The sequence below is a fragment of the Eschscholzia californica genome, unplaced genomic scaffold (genome assembly GCF_041429995.1).
Source record: "Eschscholzia californica isolate CP2 unplaced genomic scaffold, dmEscCali1.0.p SCAF_5, whole genome shotgun sequence".
NCBI classification, from domain to species: domain Eukaryota; kingdom Viridiplantae; phylum Streptophyta; class Magnoliopsida; order Ranunculales; family Papaveraceae; genus Eschscholzia; species Eschscholzia californica.
Window position 1 is genome coordinate 28665924 of NW_028238472.1, and position 16587 is coordinate 28682510.

At 35.2% G+C, this 16587-nt stretch overlaps 1 protein-coding gene across 2 annotated transcripts; it reads right to left on the reverse strand.

Annotated features, from left to right (window-relative positions):
* Positions 1-1603: 1603 nt before the first annotated feature.
* LOC147538113 (uncharacterized) lies at positions 1604-11075 on the reverse strand. Of its 2 annotated transcripts, none has more exons than XM_086644688.1 (6): positions 10894-11021; positions 9403-9558; positions 6610-6732; positions 6387-6473; positions 2555-6275; positions 1604-2441 (listed from the first exon to the last, which is right to left on the reverse strand). In XM_086644688.1, the coding sequence occupies exons 5-6, from the start codon at positions 5963-5965 to the stop codon at positions 1671-1673; spliced, it is 4182 nt and encodes a 1393-aa protein (XP_086500814.1). In that variant the 5' UTR covers positions 5966-6275; positions 6387-6473; positions 6610-6732; positions 9403-9558; positions 10894-11021; the 3' UTR covers positions 1604-1670. The 2 variants fall into 2 exon arrangements, 1 of the variants encoding a protein (XP_086500814.1); XR_015226367.1 differs by lacking the exon at positions 1604-2441 and adding an exon at positions 10604-10864 and having other exon boundaries at positions 6162-6275; positions 9403-9484; positions 10960-11075.
* Between the last annotated feature and the right edge of the window lie 5512 nt (positions 11076-16587).

Here is a 16587-nt window from a genome sequence, read left to right on the forward strand (position 1 = left end):
CTTGTATTTCTCGTGGAAGTCAAGACCTTAATTGGATAATTTATTAACACAACTCTGGAGTTCCTAGCGGCAATACACCATGTTCACCAGCGCCCGCGCGAAGAACAATAATAGCAGAATTCTTAGGTTATGTTGGCTCCTCTTAATCTGCCACAGAAGTATAGAAACATGTTGTCAGAGTAAATGTTTAACTTCCCTCTGCCTAATTATGCACGGATACACCACATGTAATGCTGATTAAAGAACCATTGGTCAAATTATCAGTACTTTCATGGAAATCCTAGTCATTTCACCGTCTACCTAATGACTCTATTTACTTTGAACTTGAAAAAGGCAATAACTCATGTGTTGCCTACACAATGATTGACATAATTTTCTGTAATATAAGTAAACATCATTTACCCTAATATGTTGTCGTGTATGTATATCCCATAAATGAATATGACGGTCAAATCCTCCTGTAGCAAATACCGACTGTCAGAGCTTACAACCATTGATAGAACATGTTTACTTGGCTGTTTGGTTGGATTTTTGTGATTCTTTGCCATTACTTCTTAGAGGGCCATACGAATTTTCCATTTTCCCGCTTTCTACGCCCCGCTGAACAATGATTCCATCTTTTGACACTGAAAAGCTAGTTGAATCATCCTCTGCCAAAGCTGTAGCAGTAACAGACTGGCATGTCTAGCTATGACTCGAAACTCATCAAGAGGTTCTGGCCTTTGAACCCTGTAAATTTAAGTAATGGTTAGTATAGGCATATTCAATACAAAATACATAAAAGAAAGTTGTTGTTTTCCAAATAAAAATTTACTACAGAACGTTTCGATTACTTGCTTTTGCAACCCACAACTAACTTACACCTCGACCATATATTTTCTACCATAACCAACTGCTTTTTTGATACATGAAAAGAAAAAACAAATTAAAGGAAACGAATTGTACAGTAAAATTAATAAATCAACTTACTACAACATTTTTACATTGGTCACTGTGAACACAAAAAGAACCTTCTTTCTCCAAGAATTCTGTCAATAAGTACTTGGATTATGAAGAAAACCTACTCAAATATTTACAAGGAGGATATCTATTGTTCTTCCTCTCAGCATTTAGATTCCACACCATAATCCTCTCATCGAGTACTTTCAATCTCACTTCCCCTTCTTCTAAAGCTTAACAATTGCCCTAAAGTGGCATATCCCATATCAAATTTGAAGAGATAAACTATTAAATCATGGTTGTACTCATACTCTGAAAGTATATAACTTGTAAATTAAGCGAAATTGACGAACAATCTAATCATCTTCTCTCTTTATCTCTTGTTTAAAATCATTATGAAATTGTAACTGAAGAGAAATTTTCATAACCTGATCATCTTTTATCTCAAAAGTAACGTTTTGAGCTAACTAAAACAAATATCATAAAGAGCCATTAGTCTTATTCGACCAACAACCACAAAAGCCTTCTTATCAATTTTAGCTAGTGGATTTTGAAGATCAACAACGGTATAATACAAGAAGAACTTGGACAATATGCATAACTGAAAATAAATGTTTAATTATAATTAAAATAACTGAATGTAAAATGTCATGGAATAACAAAGTAAAAAAAAATGAAAAGTTTAAAATTTTGCCAAGTAAAATATTCCAGGGAGGCAATAAACCAAACAATTACAATAAAACTTCACTATAAACAACATTATTAGTAGAAAAAGAACTTGTTTGCTCAGGCAGCAATACATAAATTCTACTACTATCACTGCACCTAGAAAGAGCCACATATAACTGGCCGTGGCTAAAAACTGGAAAACGTAAATCAACTCCTACATGTGTAACTGACTGGCCTTGAGACTTATTTATTGTCATTGCATATGCTAATCGAATAGGAAACTGACGCCTAGTGAACTGAATGTTCAAATCAGAAGAGCTTGGTGTCAAAGAGATTCTGGGAATAAATACCAAATTGCCAGTTTTATCTCCTGTTAAGATTTTAGCTTCGATAACTCGGGCGGCACATCTGACGACCATCAATCTAGTACCATTACAAAGTCCATCTTTGGGGGAAAGGTTTCTAAGCAACATAATTGGAGAACCGACCTTTAAGTCTAACTTGAATGGTGGTAATCCCGATGGATTAAGGGAGTTGAGAAACTCATTAGGGTATCGAGCATTTAAGGAGTAGTCATTATGTTCAACGTCAGCCATCTTGTCTGCCGCTAGATATGTAATTGTTTCACCTGGACAGAGGTTTAAAGCATAGTTGTTGATGGCAAACACGTCGTCATTACGTGCAGATAAGATGGTTCTTTGTGTGAGATATTCTGGGCTCACAAAGTCAGGTCGTTCAAGATGTGGATAAATAGCATTTACGAGTTGTAACAAAGTATCACATCTGTTAATCGAAGAAGGCAACGCAATATTTTCTGATTGTTTTGTACCAACCTACAAAGAATAAGATATTTTATATTTATTAGAAACTAAGATTGATTTATAGTTAAATATGTTTGTTTATTATCAATCGCAAAAGAAGAAATATATTGAGGGAAAGGTTGTACCTCATTCAGAAAAATACGAAATTGACGATTACGAAAGTCATCTGACTGCAATCGCATGTTTTGCGATAGAGTTAGGACGTTAATTTGTGACCACAAAAATGATCGCCTTAATGATGCTCCAACAATCTGTTCTCGTAGCCCCTTTGGTATAACGGGTAAGATCTGCCGAAAATCACCACCTAGAACCACTGTTAAACCACCAAAAGGTCTTGTGTTATCACAGATATCTTTAAGTGTACGATCTACAGCCTCGACACAGTATCGGTGTTGCATTGGAACCTCATCCCATATAATCAACTTTGCAGCTCGAAATAATTCAGCAAGTGGTGATTGTTTTTTGATGTTACAAAAAGAATCCTCATGTACATCAAGAGGAATACGAAACGTGGAATGAGCAGTTCTCCCGCCGGATAACAATAATGAAGCAATGCCAGATGATGCAACAGTGATAACTATATGACCATTATTCCGACAGGTTGAAGCAAGAGTGTTGTATAAATAAGTTTTTCCTGTTCCAGCCCCGCCGTTGAGAAAAAATAGGAGGCCTTCATTGAGATTAACTGAATTAAGAATGACATCATATGCTTCACGTTGTTCGACATTTAGGCGGTCAATATTGGAAGCTAAAGAGACAATATCAATATTTGTTTGGAGTTGTGTATGCTCCCAGATAAGCCTATTTCCAGATATTTGATTCCAGTTTTCACGTGAATGAGGCATTGATGTAAAATCGTCTTGAAGGTTTTTACCAAACTCTAAAAGGAGTTCATTGAGGAGGTGTAATCCGTAATCAAATATCTGATACTGTGTTGGATTTTCAATACCGCGTGTAGTTTGAAGTTGATGGGCAAGATCATCACAAATATTTTTAGCGAATCTATCCCATAATAATTGCGGATTTAATGGATTGCACTCAACTAAAATGATACAAAAAAGTCTTCTTAATTGGTAACCTGTATTCATATCTGCAGCTTCTACCAAACATTGGATCCATTCGTTATCATCTTCTAAAAGTCCAAGTGCAACACAAGATGACTTGAAAGTGTCATAGGTTTTGCCATTTACAGTTCGCAATGATTCAAATGACACTGGACCTTTTACCACTGTTAAAAGTAAACGTAGATAAAATCTTTCTCCCGCATTAGGACTGACGAAATACATTCTTCCTATGGCAAACCCTCTCTTCCGTTTTGACCATATTTTACATGTTTTGTCCCATACATAGTGTTGCGGGAATTCTTGATAGGTATAGTTTCTTGCAGCTTCATCCGTATGACAACGCATAAAAAATGCCATTAAGGTAGATATTTCATGTGCAGCTTTAAACTGTATGGAATCAGTAGTGTCATCGGAATTAAAAACGACATTATGCATACCTGGTAGATGTACCGCCAACCTCACCACATTTGGATATTCTTCATGGAGTAAGAATCCAAATATTCTCCAGGCAGCCTCAGGGGGTGCAATATAACGTGAGTCGAGGTATTGTTGGATCTCATCTGTCGTTCCTATAACTAATGTTGTACGATCATCACCCTTATAGATGTATTTGTTGATATATTTAACACAACGTACGCTTGCACAAACTTCCACATTAATATGACAATCGAATAATCTAGAAAGGTATGGGTTATAAGGAACAACATCCCTATTATCAACTTCGTGACCTCTGACTGTGAACACACGACCATCATTGCGTCGACGATATATAGGGTATCCATCTTCACCTAAAGTTGTTTCATCGACAAATTTACGTGGATAACCTTTCGAGCATTTCCCATTAATCATACATGGTGAGGTACGTCGGCGATCGCCACACGGGCCGTGAATCATACAATTCTTAATAGTCTCAAATAGTAATGAATCCCCATTTTCTGAGGGAAATTCTGCACAAATATATTTATCTACCTGAGCAGCTGTGTGAATCTTGTCAGACTGCTGAAGAAATATAAGGGCGTGCATATGAGGTAAACCACGTTTTTGAAACTCTATTGTGTAAACATGGGCTACAGCTTTACCGAAAAGGCCATCTTTGTTAATTATTTGCATTAACTTTCTACGTTTCAATTCAAAAACCCTTGCAACCAAATCTGGGCGATCAATTGAGGTTCGATTCGGTAAAAGAGCAGATGTTATCTCAGGCCACTTGGGGTTCGCAGTCATAGTAAGAAAAATATCTGGATGATGATGAAAACGTGTAATTGCCATAGAATCTTGATATATTTCAAACAAATGTCTGCTACTACCTGTAAAGGAGGATGGTAAGATAAACCTACGACCAACTTGATCAGGGCGCAACCCATCATCTGAAATATCTGCCAGACCACTATAAAGTTCTGACCGCAATTCTTTCTGATGAAGTCTAATAAACATTAAACGATTCTGCTCTGTTGAGGCCCATGCATCTACCAGATACTCTTGAAATAAACCACAGGCTCTTAATATTGTAGAATACTCATTTGGTCGTTGAAATAACCGATAACTGTAGTATTGCATCTGAGTAAGTCTTCTTTTACTTATTCGATTTTTATCTGTATCCCATTGCTTTAGGTCGGGATGCCAGCCCAACTCTCCATACGGAAACAATAATACATAATGTAAAGGTAAATATGCTGGATGACATTCGGATATACGCATTAATTCACCCGACCCTTTCAAATGTAAGACAATATCTCTAGGTGAAGATTTTTCAGTACCATTTCCGGGCATTATAATGGCAATTTCATCTGTTGTAGGGAGATTATAACGTCGTTTATCAGTTGATGCATCATAGTGTAAATGAACATGTAAATCTTGGTTGGGTGAATTCGACTGCGAGAGAATGGTGTGAGCCTGTTTATACTTCAGAAAGAACGCATTATGTTCAAGTAATGTGGTCTGAATAACTTGAAGAACTGTTAAATCTAAGTCCATATTACGACGCCTACGAATATTTAATGAAGTGTAAGGGTCGTAAATGTAAAGTTGCGCATAGGAAGGCTCTGTTTCATCAGATGGTATTAGTGAGCCAGTCCTGTGACGCAATTCTCCATGTATAGTAAATGAGATAGGCCCTTGACCATCAAAAACTCTTTGTTCTAAAGTACACCCTAGACTTGTAAAAGCATTCGATGCATTGTAACGGCGAATATTAAGACGGAAAGATTTTGACTGCACGTTATCACCATCATACAAATTTTTCAATGACAAAGGCGGTTCAAGCAGTAAGGGTAGACAGATTTTCCCTTGGAAACAACATGTTCCAAATAATTGATTTCTTGAAGTAGAAGCCTGTAATTTTTCGTCACTCCAATGTAGTGCTTTACAGTTGGGACAAACAATCTCCATCAATCCTAGTGAATGACGACCATCGGGTATAGATGTGATTATTTCTATGGGAGATGGAAAAGTATATCCCGGTTCGTCAACCATATGATCATGATCGATATGACAGTTGTTTAATAGTTCTTGTTGTTGTGGAGAGTTAAAAAGACATCTAGGACGCTTAGCTGTATTTGATCCCTAATAAATAAAATATTATTGGTGAGAAAATTTAAGAGTAAATACGTATTGTTGTAGTAATTAGAGTAGTAATATTAGGATAAGGTAATAAGTTTTCGTAAATAACCTCGCCCACAAAATAGCAGCTTGATGGAGTTTGGAAAGGTAAGGTAGATGCACCTGTAGAAGGACTTGATTGCGGTGTGTTGAGTGAATTGTCACCTTCTAAGGAGAAATATACCTGCATTATGTATTTAAAAAGACTTAAATACAATCCAAAACATATATTCAAAAAAATAACTTTCTTTTTGTGAATACAATACTATACTTTTAGAGGTTTTCCATTACATACCGAATTCTCAGTGGCAACGGATTTTCCTTTCGATTGACAGATCAATCGTTCGTTCGCTCGCCGCTTGCGTTGTGACAAACTCCGGTGCTAATTGGGTAGGAAAAATATATCAAGTTAAGGAAACTTCGGTGTTTATCCTTGGTAACATAAACTATGTGTTTTAAACATATTAAGTGGGTAAAAAATATGTAACAGACGAAAATAAATTAAGAAGTATTTATACATCAATTTTGGTTGCCTCATTGTCGTCTGGAGCATCATGCTCATGGTGGGTTGGTTGGCTAGGTGGGAGGGTGTTCATTGAAGGAAAATTGAGAAGATGTTCAGTTGCGGAAAAACAACAAACCTGAAAAAGAAATATAAATATTTTAATAGGTTTTTATGTAATTAATCAGGAAAGGAAAACACACAATGTGTAATTCATTCAATAACATTTGAGATTCATTTGATTTAAACTCAAGTAATTCAAATAAATCTAAAAGAAAAAACATGTACAAATTTCAAGCAAGTATGATGATTATAACAATGAGAATGGACAAACAAACATGTAAACAATTATTATTATTATTATGAAAAAAAGATGAATTGAGTTTACTACATTGGACAATAGATTCCACTTAGTCACAACTTCAAAAACTAACAAAGGAAAAAACGGAAAAACTTGTGCTAAAACAGTAAAAACCATTATAATCATTGAAGACGGTTAAAGAATAATAAAGGTGTTTGTCATTCGGAAGGCGTTAAATCTTCATGGATTTTACTCATTGAGTCCAATAGAAGGTTGGTTTCAATTGAGTAGTTCACCTTCTTTGCCATCACAACCGTTGACTTAACTCGACGTTCATCATTGTACGTTTCTTCTTTTACTTTTAGGGTGAAAATATAATGAGTAAATTCAACACTTTTTATAGTGTCTATGAATTTGTCTTCATCTTTTTCGTTCAATAAATACAACTCCTTTGCTGAAATTCCCATGATTTCCTCGCCGCACTCCTGAAATGCTGTTACGTATGTACTACCTGTAAAGTCTTGTAGTTTTAACTGCAATATGTATCTAAACTCGCAATGTGGAGCAGAACGATCGCATTTGGAGCAATGCCATTATCCTTCTACATTAATGCTCATTTTTTTGTTGCACTGTCGTTCTCCGACCATAAGAGGGCAAGCAGGGTATGCAAAGGTATCTTTTTTTACGGATATAATTCTAGCATTAACAGTGATCCAATCAGTAGCATTAGAAGTTCCAAGACAATTCGATTTAATCAGGGATATAAGGATACGTCGTTTGTCCCCTATTCGAGATGTAGTTGAAATTGAGATCGCAGTTGTTTCTTGTAATGCGGATTTAAACCAGTCCCTTAATTCGCAGGCCTCAGGAAGGTCTGGCTCTACAACCAACTGACTTGAGGGTAATGTGCCAACTGACTTCCCATTAAAATCACTAATTCTGCCAGCTTTTAATGAAATAATCGGAAAAACGCCTGATTCAATAATATCATGGAGCTTCTGTCCCTCAATATTGCAGAAGCTTCCCCATAAGGTCAATTCCACACTTCGTTCAGACTTGTCTTTCAGCTGTAGAGTCCTTTTATGTGTTGTAGTTCCGTCTTTTTTTGTGATTGGCACAACAGGATTTTTCGATGAAACAACACCGCTAATATCCACGAAAGAGTTGGCTTGCATTCTTTCAATATCACTAATAGGAAGAAAATGGAATAATTGCATTGGGATTGAATTATCATCATCCCTAGACAACTGAATTTTAGAAGTCCTATCTAGAAAAATCTCATATTCTGTTTTCAGATGATTGAAGCTCGTGGATGCTGGTTTCAAAACACCATTAGAAATAACATATAACTTTCCAGTCAGAATGTCATTGTAGAATTTATCAGCTTGAGGGTTGAAACCAGTAATATGTATTTCGCCGCCTTCAGAATCAAGGACATCAAACGAAAATACTTTTCCAGGGCCCCTTGCATTTGTGTATGATCGGAGAGGACTCTTGCTCGTTACCCTTGCCCTAATTGTCCACCTCCCCAAGTACGGAGTCAGAGCTTGAATAGGTAGTTCCTTTGTGGGAGTTGTTGGTGATGATAAATTCATTTCCTGATTTGGACAAATTATGATTTTGACACGTATTATAGAAAACTAATCCAAATGTAGAAAGGAATTATAGCTATTTTCTAGCTATAAAAGTTAAATGTCTAATTAGTTAGTTATACACTGCATTTGTTAAGAACAAACACATAAGTTTATGTTAGTTTTGAAGTTCCTTGATTCCCAAAATTCTTGATCTTCTAATTCTATAATACTTGTTAGAAGAGTTTTCTATAATACTTGTTAGTAGAATTTTTTATAATACTTGTTAAAAGAATTTTCATAAATAACAAATTACTAATTCAAATTTTCTATAATACTTGTTAAAAGAATTTTCTTTTCAGTTATAAGTGTAAAGAATTTTTCTATAATCCCGAGCTGATCTTGTGTTCAATCTTCGAGTAATTTGTTATTTATGAAAACTTAAACCATTGTCGTTTAATTTGAATTATTAGAGTATAGATCGTGACCCATCTATAAGTATAATGTGTTGTGTATAGGAATTAGTAAACAACTCAGTCAAGTGACTAAGCTCGTGGATTTAAGATTTGCCCCTAGAGTCTTCGACCAATTTCAATTGATGGTCTACCTAATTTTCAAGCAAAAGTCATGCAAGCAATCAACTAAGTAACCACTCATGGTGAATTACAAGATCAACTATTCAAGGTCAACAAAGCATCCAAAGTGAATCTCATGTTAGAGTTAGACTTATACTCAAAGAAGTAACACAAAACCAACTTATTAGAAAAACCAAACATTAAGAAAAGAAAGATTAGACAATTACAAGATCAACTATTCAAGGCCAACAAAGCATCCAAAGTGAATCTCATGTTAGAGTTAGACTTATACTCAAAGAAGTAACACAAAACCAACTTATTAGAAAAACCAAACATTAAGAACAGAAAGATTAGACAATCACCTGATGTTTGGTAAGGTTTGTCCTGATAGCCCGAGTCAATGAGCAAGAGGCAAGAACTATAAGCTTCTCTCGGAGCAGCTTTCTGCTTATGTAAAATAACTATCAGTATTTAAGCAACTTTATTTGTTTTATTAGATAAAATCTCTAGACATATTTCTACTTTTGTTGATGTAAGAGCTATTCCATGTTTATAAACGTTAAGGCCTTACACCTTGCAGTAATCTCAACTTAAAACAGTAAGGGCTTAGCCCTGGAAAACAAATGCAAGGGTTAAGGATAAATGTCTTATAAGCATAGCACTAAAAAACTAATTAATTATGAACCAAACCACTTTTTTGAGTTAATTGGACATACATGGTGAGCATGTTATAGAGCAATAAGGTCAACACTCTCCAATCCATATTGTATAATACTTAATCAGGGCATAAGTGGCATGAAAGGAGTAACCAAACAACATGAACCAATATATCACACACACACTTGATGCATTAATATTCTTCTATTAATCTCTGGATCGACTTATACATGTTAAAGAATATTAACTAATTGTTGCCTGGTTAGAATCCAATATAACTCTTGGCTTGTTCTTGAGAAATCTATATGCTATATAGTATATACGCATTGACAATTTTGATTCGCAATCTAAACATTCATAATGAAGTCTATCAGTTTATCACTTAGTACTCTGTACCCATGAATGCCCACCTCCTACAATAGAAAGAATACATTCTTTCCTATACTTAATGCAGATTTGAAAAGTTCATGACTTGTAAGTGGTACACACTCTCTATATATAGGAAGGAACCCAGTGTAGTCAGTATATGCAAAACTGCAAAAACATAGAACTGGGAAGGAGAGAGGTCTTACATAACGGTATGAGTAGATTAAATTCGGTCGATGAATAATTTAATAGTAATAGGAAAATTATTTCTCCATGATCTATAAAGTAATACAATACATTGTATAATTTGTTCAAAGTAACAGGAAAATTATTTGTTATGATATTGAGCCAGGCAAGTTTGTCCACTCAATCAAATACTTAACAGTGGACAAAACTACATAAACAACTCTGATCCTCAGATTAAAGTGTAAACAAATTTATGAACAAAGTAATACTATGAACACAATACTACATGAATAATTTTATTCAAGACGAACAATGAAGAAGAAGAATAAATTGAAGACAGTGTTGAGTACTCACCAGAGAATTGAGTCGAATTGAAGTTCAATGAAGAGAAAGTGAAGAACATCTCTTATTTTCACTATAAATACTTGAAATTTTCCCCAAACTAAACCCTTGCGAGTAATTTTCCCCAAATTAAACCCTTGCTCTCAATTCAAATCAAGAAACATGTAATTTAGAAATTACCTCAATAGATTTCAAAACACCATTAGAAAATTTCTGTATATTATCATCCCTAAAACACCATTAGAAAATTTCCTTTTTCTTGCCCTACACAATCTAGATAGAGATAGAATTTAGAAACTTACCTCAAACAATAATTTTTCATGAATGATGAATCGAGAAACAGGTTAAAAGAGATTTTTCATGCTTACCCTAAACTTCTTTCTTTCTGAACCTAGAGGAATAGATTGAGATGGAAGAGAAGCCCTCTGTCTATTTCTTCTTCTTTTCTTTTTTCTTTTTTTTCTATATAATGTTTTTTTCTTTCTTTATAATAGAAGTTTCTATGTACTACAAATATGAAATTTTTTATGAAATTTTTGATTCTTTCCTTTTTCTTAAATGAGTTATATATAATTAAATAAGTTAAAGTTAAATAAATTATACGATTCTTTTTCTCTATTTTTTTTTCTTTTTTTTTTTTTCTATATACGATTCTTTTTCTTTCCTTCCTTTTATTAAATAAGTTAAAGTTAAATAAATTATGTATTTTATTTTAAGGACTATTTTAGAAATTAAAAGAAGGGCTTCTAGACAATATACATAATTAAATAAGGATGTTTGTCCCAGTCATCGTTTTCCCTTCTGTTTTATATAATATATATATATATATATATATATATATATATAGAGTTACTAGAGTTTTTCATGGTTTGGATGATGGAGTTGTGCTTTGATGATGGAGTAGTGTGTTTGATGATGGAGTTACTATATATATATATATATATATATATATATATATATATATATATAGTAAATCACAACTCATGGAGTAGTGGGAAGATTTTGTAGATATATATATATATATATATATAAAATCCCCCAACGTTAAAACCTCCCATTTCCTAATTCTTGATATGTTTCTTAACAAAATCATCCCACTTTGACCCATCGATTGCTCGACCCCATGCTTTACCGAGAATTTTGAACTCTAGAACCTTTCTAGCCGGACGCCGGCACAATATGTTTTCTATCACTTCAGGGGGTAGTGGTCTCGCACCCTCGATCTCAGTGGAAGACAAGTTACTAGAGTTTTTCATGGTTTGGATGATGGAGTTGTGCTTTGATGATGGAGTAGTGTGTTTGATGATGGAGTTACTATATATATATATATATATATATATATAATATATATATATATGGAGTAGTGGGAAGATTTTGTAGATATATATATATATATATATATATATATATATAAAATCCCCCAACGTTAAAACCTCCCATTTCCTGATTCTTGATATGTTTCTTAACAAAATCTTCCCACTTTGACCCATCGATTGCTCGACCCCATGTTTTACCGAGAATTTTGAACTCTAAAACCTTTCTAGCCGGACGCCGGCACAATATGTTTTCTATCACTTCAGGGGGTAGTGGTCTCGCACCCTCGATCTCAGTGGAAGACAAGTTACTAGAGTTTTTCATGGTTTGGATGATGGAGTTGTGCTTTGATGATGGAGTAGTGTGTTTGATGATGGAGTTACTATATATATATATATATATATATATATATATATATATATATATATATATATGGAGTAGTGGGAAGATTTTGTAGATATATATATATATATATATATATAAAATCCCCCAACGTTAAAACCTCCCATTTCCTGATTCTTGATATGTTTCTTAACAAAATCTTCCCACTTTGACCCATCGATTGCTCGACCCCATGTTTTACCGAGAATTTTGAACTCTAGAACCTTTCTAGCCGGACGCCGGCACAATATGTTTTCTATCACTTCAGGGGGTAGTGGTCTCGCACCCTCGATCTCAGTGGAAGACAAGTTACTAGAGTTTTTCATGGTTTGGATGATGGAGTTGTGCTTTGATGATGGAATAGTGTGTTTGATGATGGAGTTACTGATGATGGAGTTACTATATATATATATATATATAAAGTAAATCACAACTCATGAAGGACGGACGACAGGGGACTATAGCAGCAAGACAATAGGGGCGGCTGTGGCAGCAAAAGACAATGATGATGTTTCAGAAATTGCAGCAAAAGACAATGATGATGATTCAGAAAAAACCATTCAATGCATATAAACATGGCTAAACCATTCCATGCATATACATGTTACTACATTCCACCCATCACAAATAATGGTAGGATCACATACCCGATTGCCCAACCTAAAACAAAAAAGTAGTACTTCAAAACAAAATTAGACAAAAACTAAAAGAAGCAGAGTAAAAGAAAATTAGACAAATGTAGATTCAAACAGTGGATCAAAAAAGGTGTCCGTGTTTCGGGTTAACATGAAAAATTTTGGGGGAATAAAGTGGAAAGCCGAAAAACAAAATTTATCAAACGCACCATACCAGTGTTGCATATACAAGTTATGTATATGCTTTTTGGTATGAGCAATCGAGTTGCTTTTTGGTATGAGCAATCGAGTTGCTTTTTGCAAGTCGTTTCGACTCGCGTTTTGTAGATTTAACATTCACACATAAGTGGGTTAGCACCTTAAAAAATCTTTTATTGAGACAAGCGAAATTTATCGTGTACCAGCACGAGTACAAGACAATCAGGTTGTCACATGTAAACCGTGTATAAGAAGAGAGGCAATCGGGTTACCGAGTACATGTAAAAACAAGTAGGCAGTTAGGTTGCCGAGTACATGTAAAAATAAGTTGGCAATCGGGTTGTCGAGTACATATAAAAGCAAGTGGGCAATCGGGTTGCCGAGTACATGTAAAAACAAGTCGGCAATCGGGTTGCTAAGTACATGTAAAACAAGTGAGCACACCCAAGATACAATTTGAATGGTACATCCAAGACTCGTATAGTTGATGAAATTTTTCATCTTATCATCTTCCACTTCAAAATAAAATCCCCCAACGTTAAAACCTCCCATTTCCTGATTCTTGATATGTTTCTTAACGAAATCTTGCCACTTTGACCCATCGATTGCTCGACCGCATGCTTTACCGAGAATTTTGAACTCTAGAACCTTTCTAGCCGGACACCGGCACCATATGTTTTCTATCACTTCAAGGGGTAGTGGTCTCGCACCCTCGATCTCAGTGGAAGACAAGTTACTAGAGTTTTTCATGGTTTGGATGATAGAGTTGTGCTTTGATGATGGAGTAGTGTGTTTGATGATGGAGTTACTATATATATATATATATATATATACATATATAGTAAATCACAACTCATGAAGGACGGACGACAGGGGACTATAGCAGCAAGACAATTAGGGCGACTGTGGCAGCAAAAGACAATGATGATGTTTCAGAAATTGCAGCAAAAGACAATGATGATGATTCAGAAAAAATCATTCCATGCATATATACATGGCTAAACCATTCCATGCATATACATGTTACTACATTCCACCCATCACAAATAATGGTAGGATCACATACCCGATTGCCCAACCTAAAAAAAAAAGTAGTACTTCAAAACAAAATTAGACAAAAACTAAAAGAAGCAGAGTAAAAGAAAATTAGACAAATGTAGATTCAAACAGTGGATCAAAAAAGGTGTCCGTGTTTCGGGTTAACAAGAAAAATTTTTGGGGAATAAAGTGGAAAGCCGAAAAACAAAATTAATCACACGCACCATACGAGTGTTGCATATACAAGTTATGTATATGCTTTTTGGTATGAGCAATCGAGTTGCTTTTTGCAAGTCGTTTCGACTCGAGTTTTGTAGATATAAACATGCACACATAAGTGGGTTAGCACCTTAAAAAATCTTTTATTGAGACAAGCGAAATTTATCGTGTACCAGTACGAGTACAAGACAATCAGGTTGTCACATGTAAACCTTGTATAAGAAGAGAGGCAATCGGATTACCGAGTACATGTAAAAACAAGTAGGCAGCTAGGTTGCCGAGTACATGTAAAAACAAGTTGGCAATCGGGTTGTCGAGTACATGTAAAAGCAAGTGGGCAATCGGGTTGCCGATTACATGTAAAAACAAGTCGGCAATCGGGTTGCTAAGTACATGTAAAACAAGTGAGCACACCCAAGATACAATTTGAATGGCACACCCAAGACTCTTATAGTTGATGAAATTTTTCATCTTATCATCTTCCACTTCAAAATAAAATCCCCCAACGTTAAAACCTCCCATTTCCTGATTCTTGATATGTTTCTTAACAAAATCTTCCCACTTTGACCCATCGATTGCTCGACCCCATGCTTTACCGATAATTTTGAACTCTAGAACCTTTCTAGCCGGACACCGACACAATATGTTTTCTATCACTTCAGGGGGTAGTGGTCTCGCACCCTCGATCTCAGAGGAAGACAAGTTACTAGAGTTTTTCATGGTTTGGATGATGGAGTTGTGCTTTGATGATGGACTAGTGTGTTTGATGATGGAATTACTATATATATATATATATATATATATATATATATATATATATATATATATATAGTAAATCACAACTCATGAAGGACGGACGACAGGGGACTATAGAAGCAAGACAATAGGGGCGACTGTGGCAGCAAAAGACATTGATGATGTTTCAGAAATTGCAGCAAAAGACAATGATGATGATCTAGAAAAAACCATTCCATGCATATATACATGGCTAAACCATTCCATGCATATACATGTTACTACATTCCACCCATCACAAATAATGGTAGGATCACATACCCGATTGCCCAACCTAAAAAAAAAAGTAGTACTTCAAAACAAAATTAGACAAAAACTAAAAGAAGCAGAGTAAAAGAAAATTAGACAAATGTAGATTCAAACAGTGGATCAAAAAAGGTGTCCGTGTTTCGGGTTAACAAGAAAAAATTTGGGGGAATAAAGTGGAAAGCCGAAAAACAAAATTCATCAAACGCACCATACGAGTGTTGTATATACAAGTTATGTATATGCTTTTTGGTATGAGCAATCGAGTTGCCTTTTGCAAGTCGTTTCGACTCGCGTTTTGTAGATATAAACATGCCTACATAAGTGGGTTAGCATCTTAAAAAATCTTTTATTGAGACAAGCGAAACTTTACGTGTACCAGTACGAGTACAAGACAGTCAGGTTGTTATATGTAAACCTTGTATAAGAAGAGAGGCAATCGGGCTACCGAGTACATGTAAAAACAAGTAGGCAGTTAGGTTGCCGAGTACATGTAAAAACAAGTTGGCAATCGGGTTGTCTGGTACATGTAAAAGCAAGTGGGCAATCGGGTTGCCGATTACATGTAAAAACAAGTCGACAATCGGGTTGCTAAGTACATGTAAAACAAGTGAGCACACCCAAGATACAATTTGAATGGCACACCCAAGACTCTTATAGTTGATGAAATTTTTCATCTTATCATCTTCCACTTCAAAATAAAATCCCCCAACGTTAAAACCTCCCATTTCCTGATTCTTGATATGTTTCTTAACAAAATCTTCCCACTTTGACCCATCGATTGCTCGACCCCATGCTTTACCGAGAATTTTGAACTCTAGAACCTTTCTAGCCGGATGCCGGCACAATATGCTTTCTATCACTTCAGGGGGTAGTGGTTTCGCACCCTCGATCTCAGTGGAAGACAAGTTACTAGAGTTTTTCATGGTTTGGATGATGGAGTTGTGCTTTGATGATGGAGTAGTGTGTTTGATGATGGAGTTACTATATATATATATATATATATATATATATAAAGTAAATCACAACTCATGAAGGACGGACGACAGGGGACTATAGCAGCAAGACAATAGGGGCGGTTGTGGCAGCAAAAGACAATGATGATGTTTCAGAAATTGAAGCAAAAGACAATGATGATGATTCAGAAAAACCATTCAATGCATATATACA

Coding starts and splice junctions, on each gene's coding strand:
- LOC147538113 (XM_086644688.1), bottom strand. CDS start 5,965: ATGGTTGACGAACCGGGATATACTTTTCCATCTCCCATAGAAATAATC. Junction 2,442..2,554: donor TTCGTATTTTTCTGAATGAG/GTACAACCTTTC, acceptor TATTCTTTGTAG/GTTGGTACAAAACAATCAGA.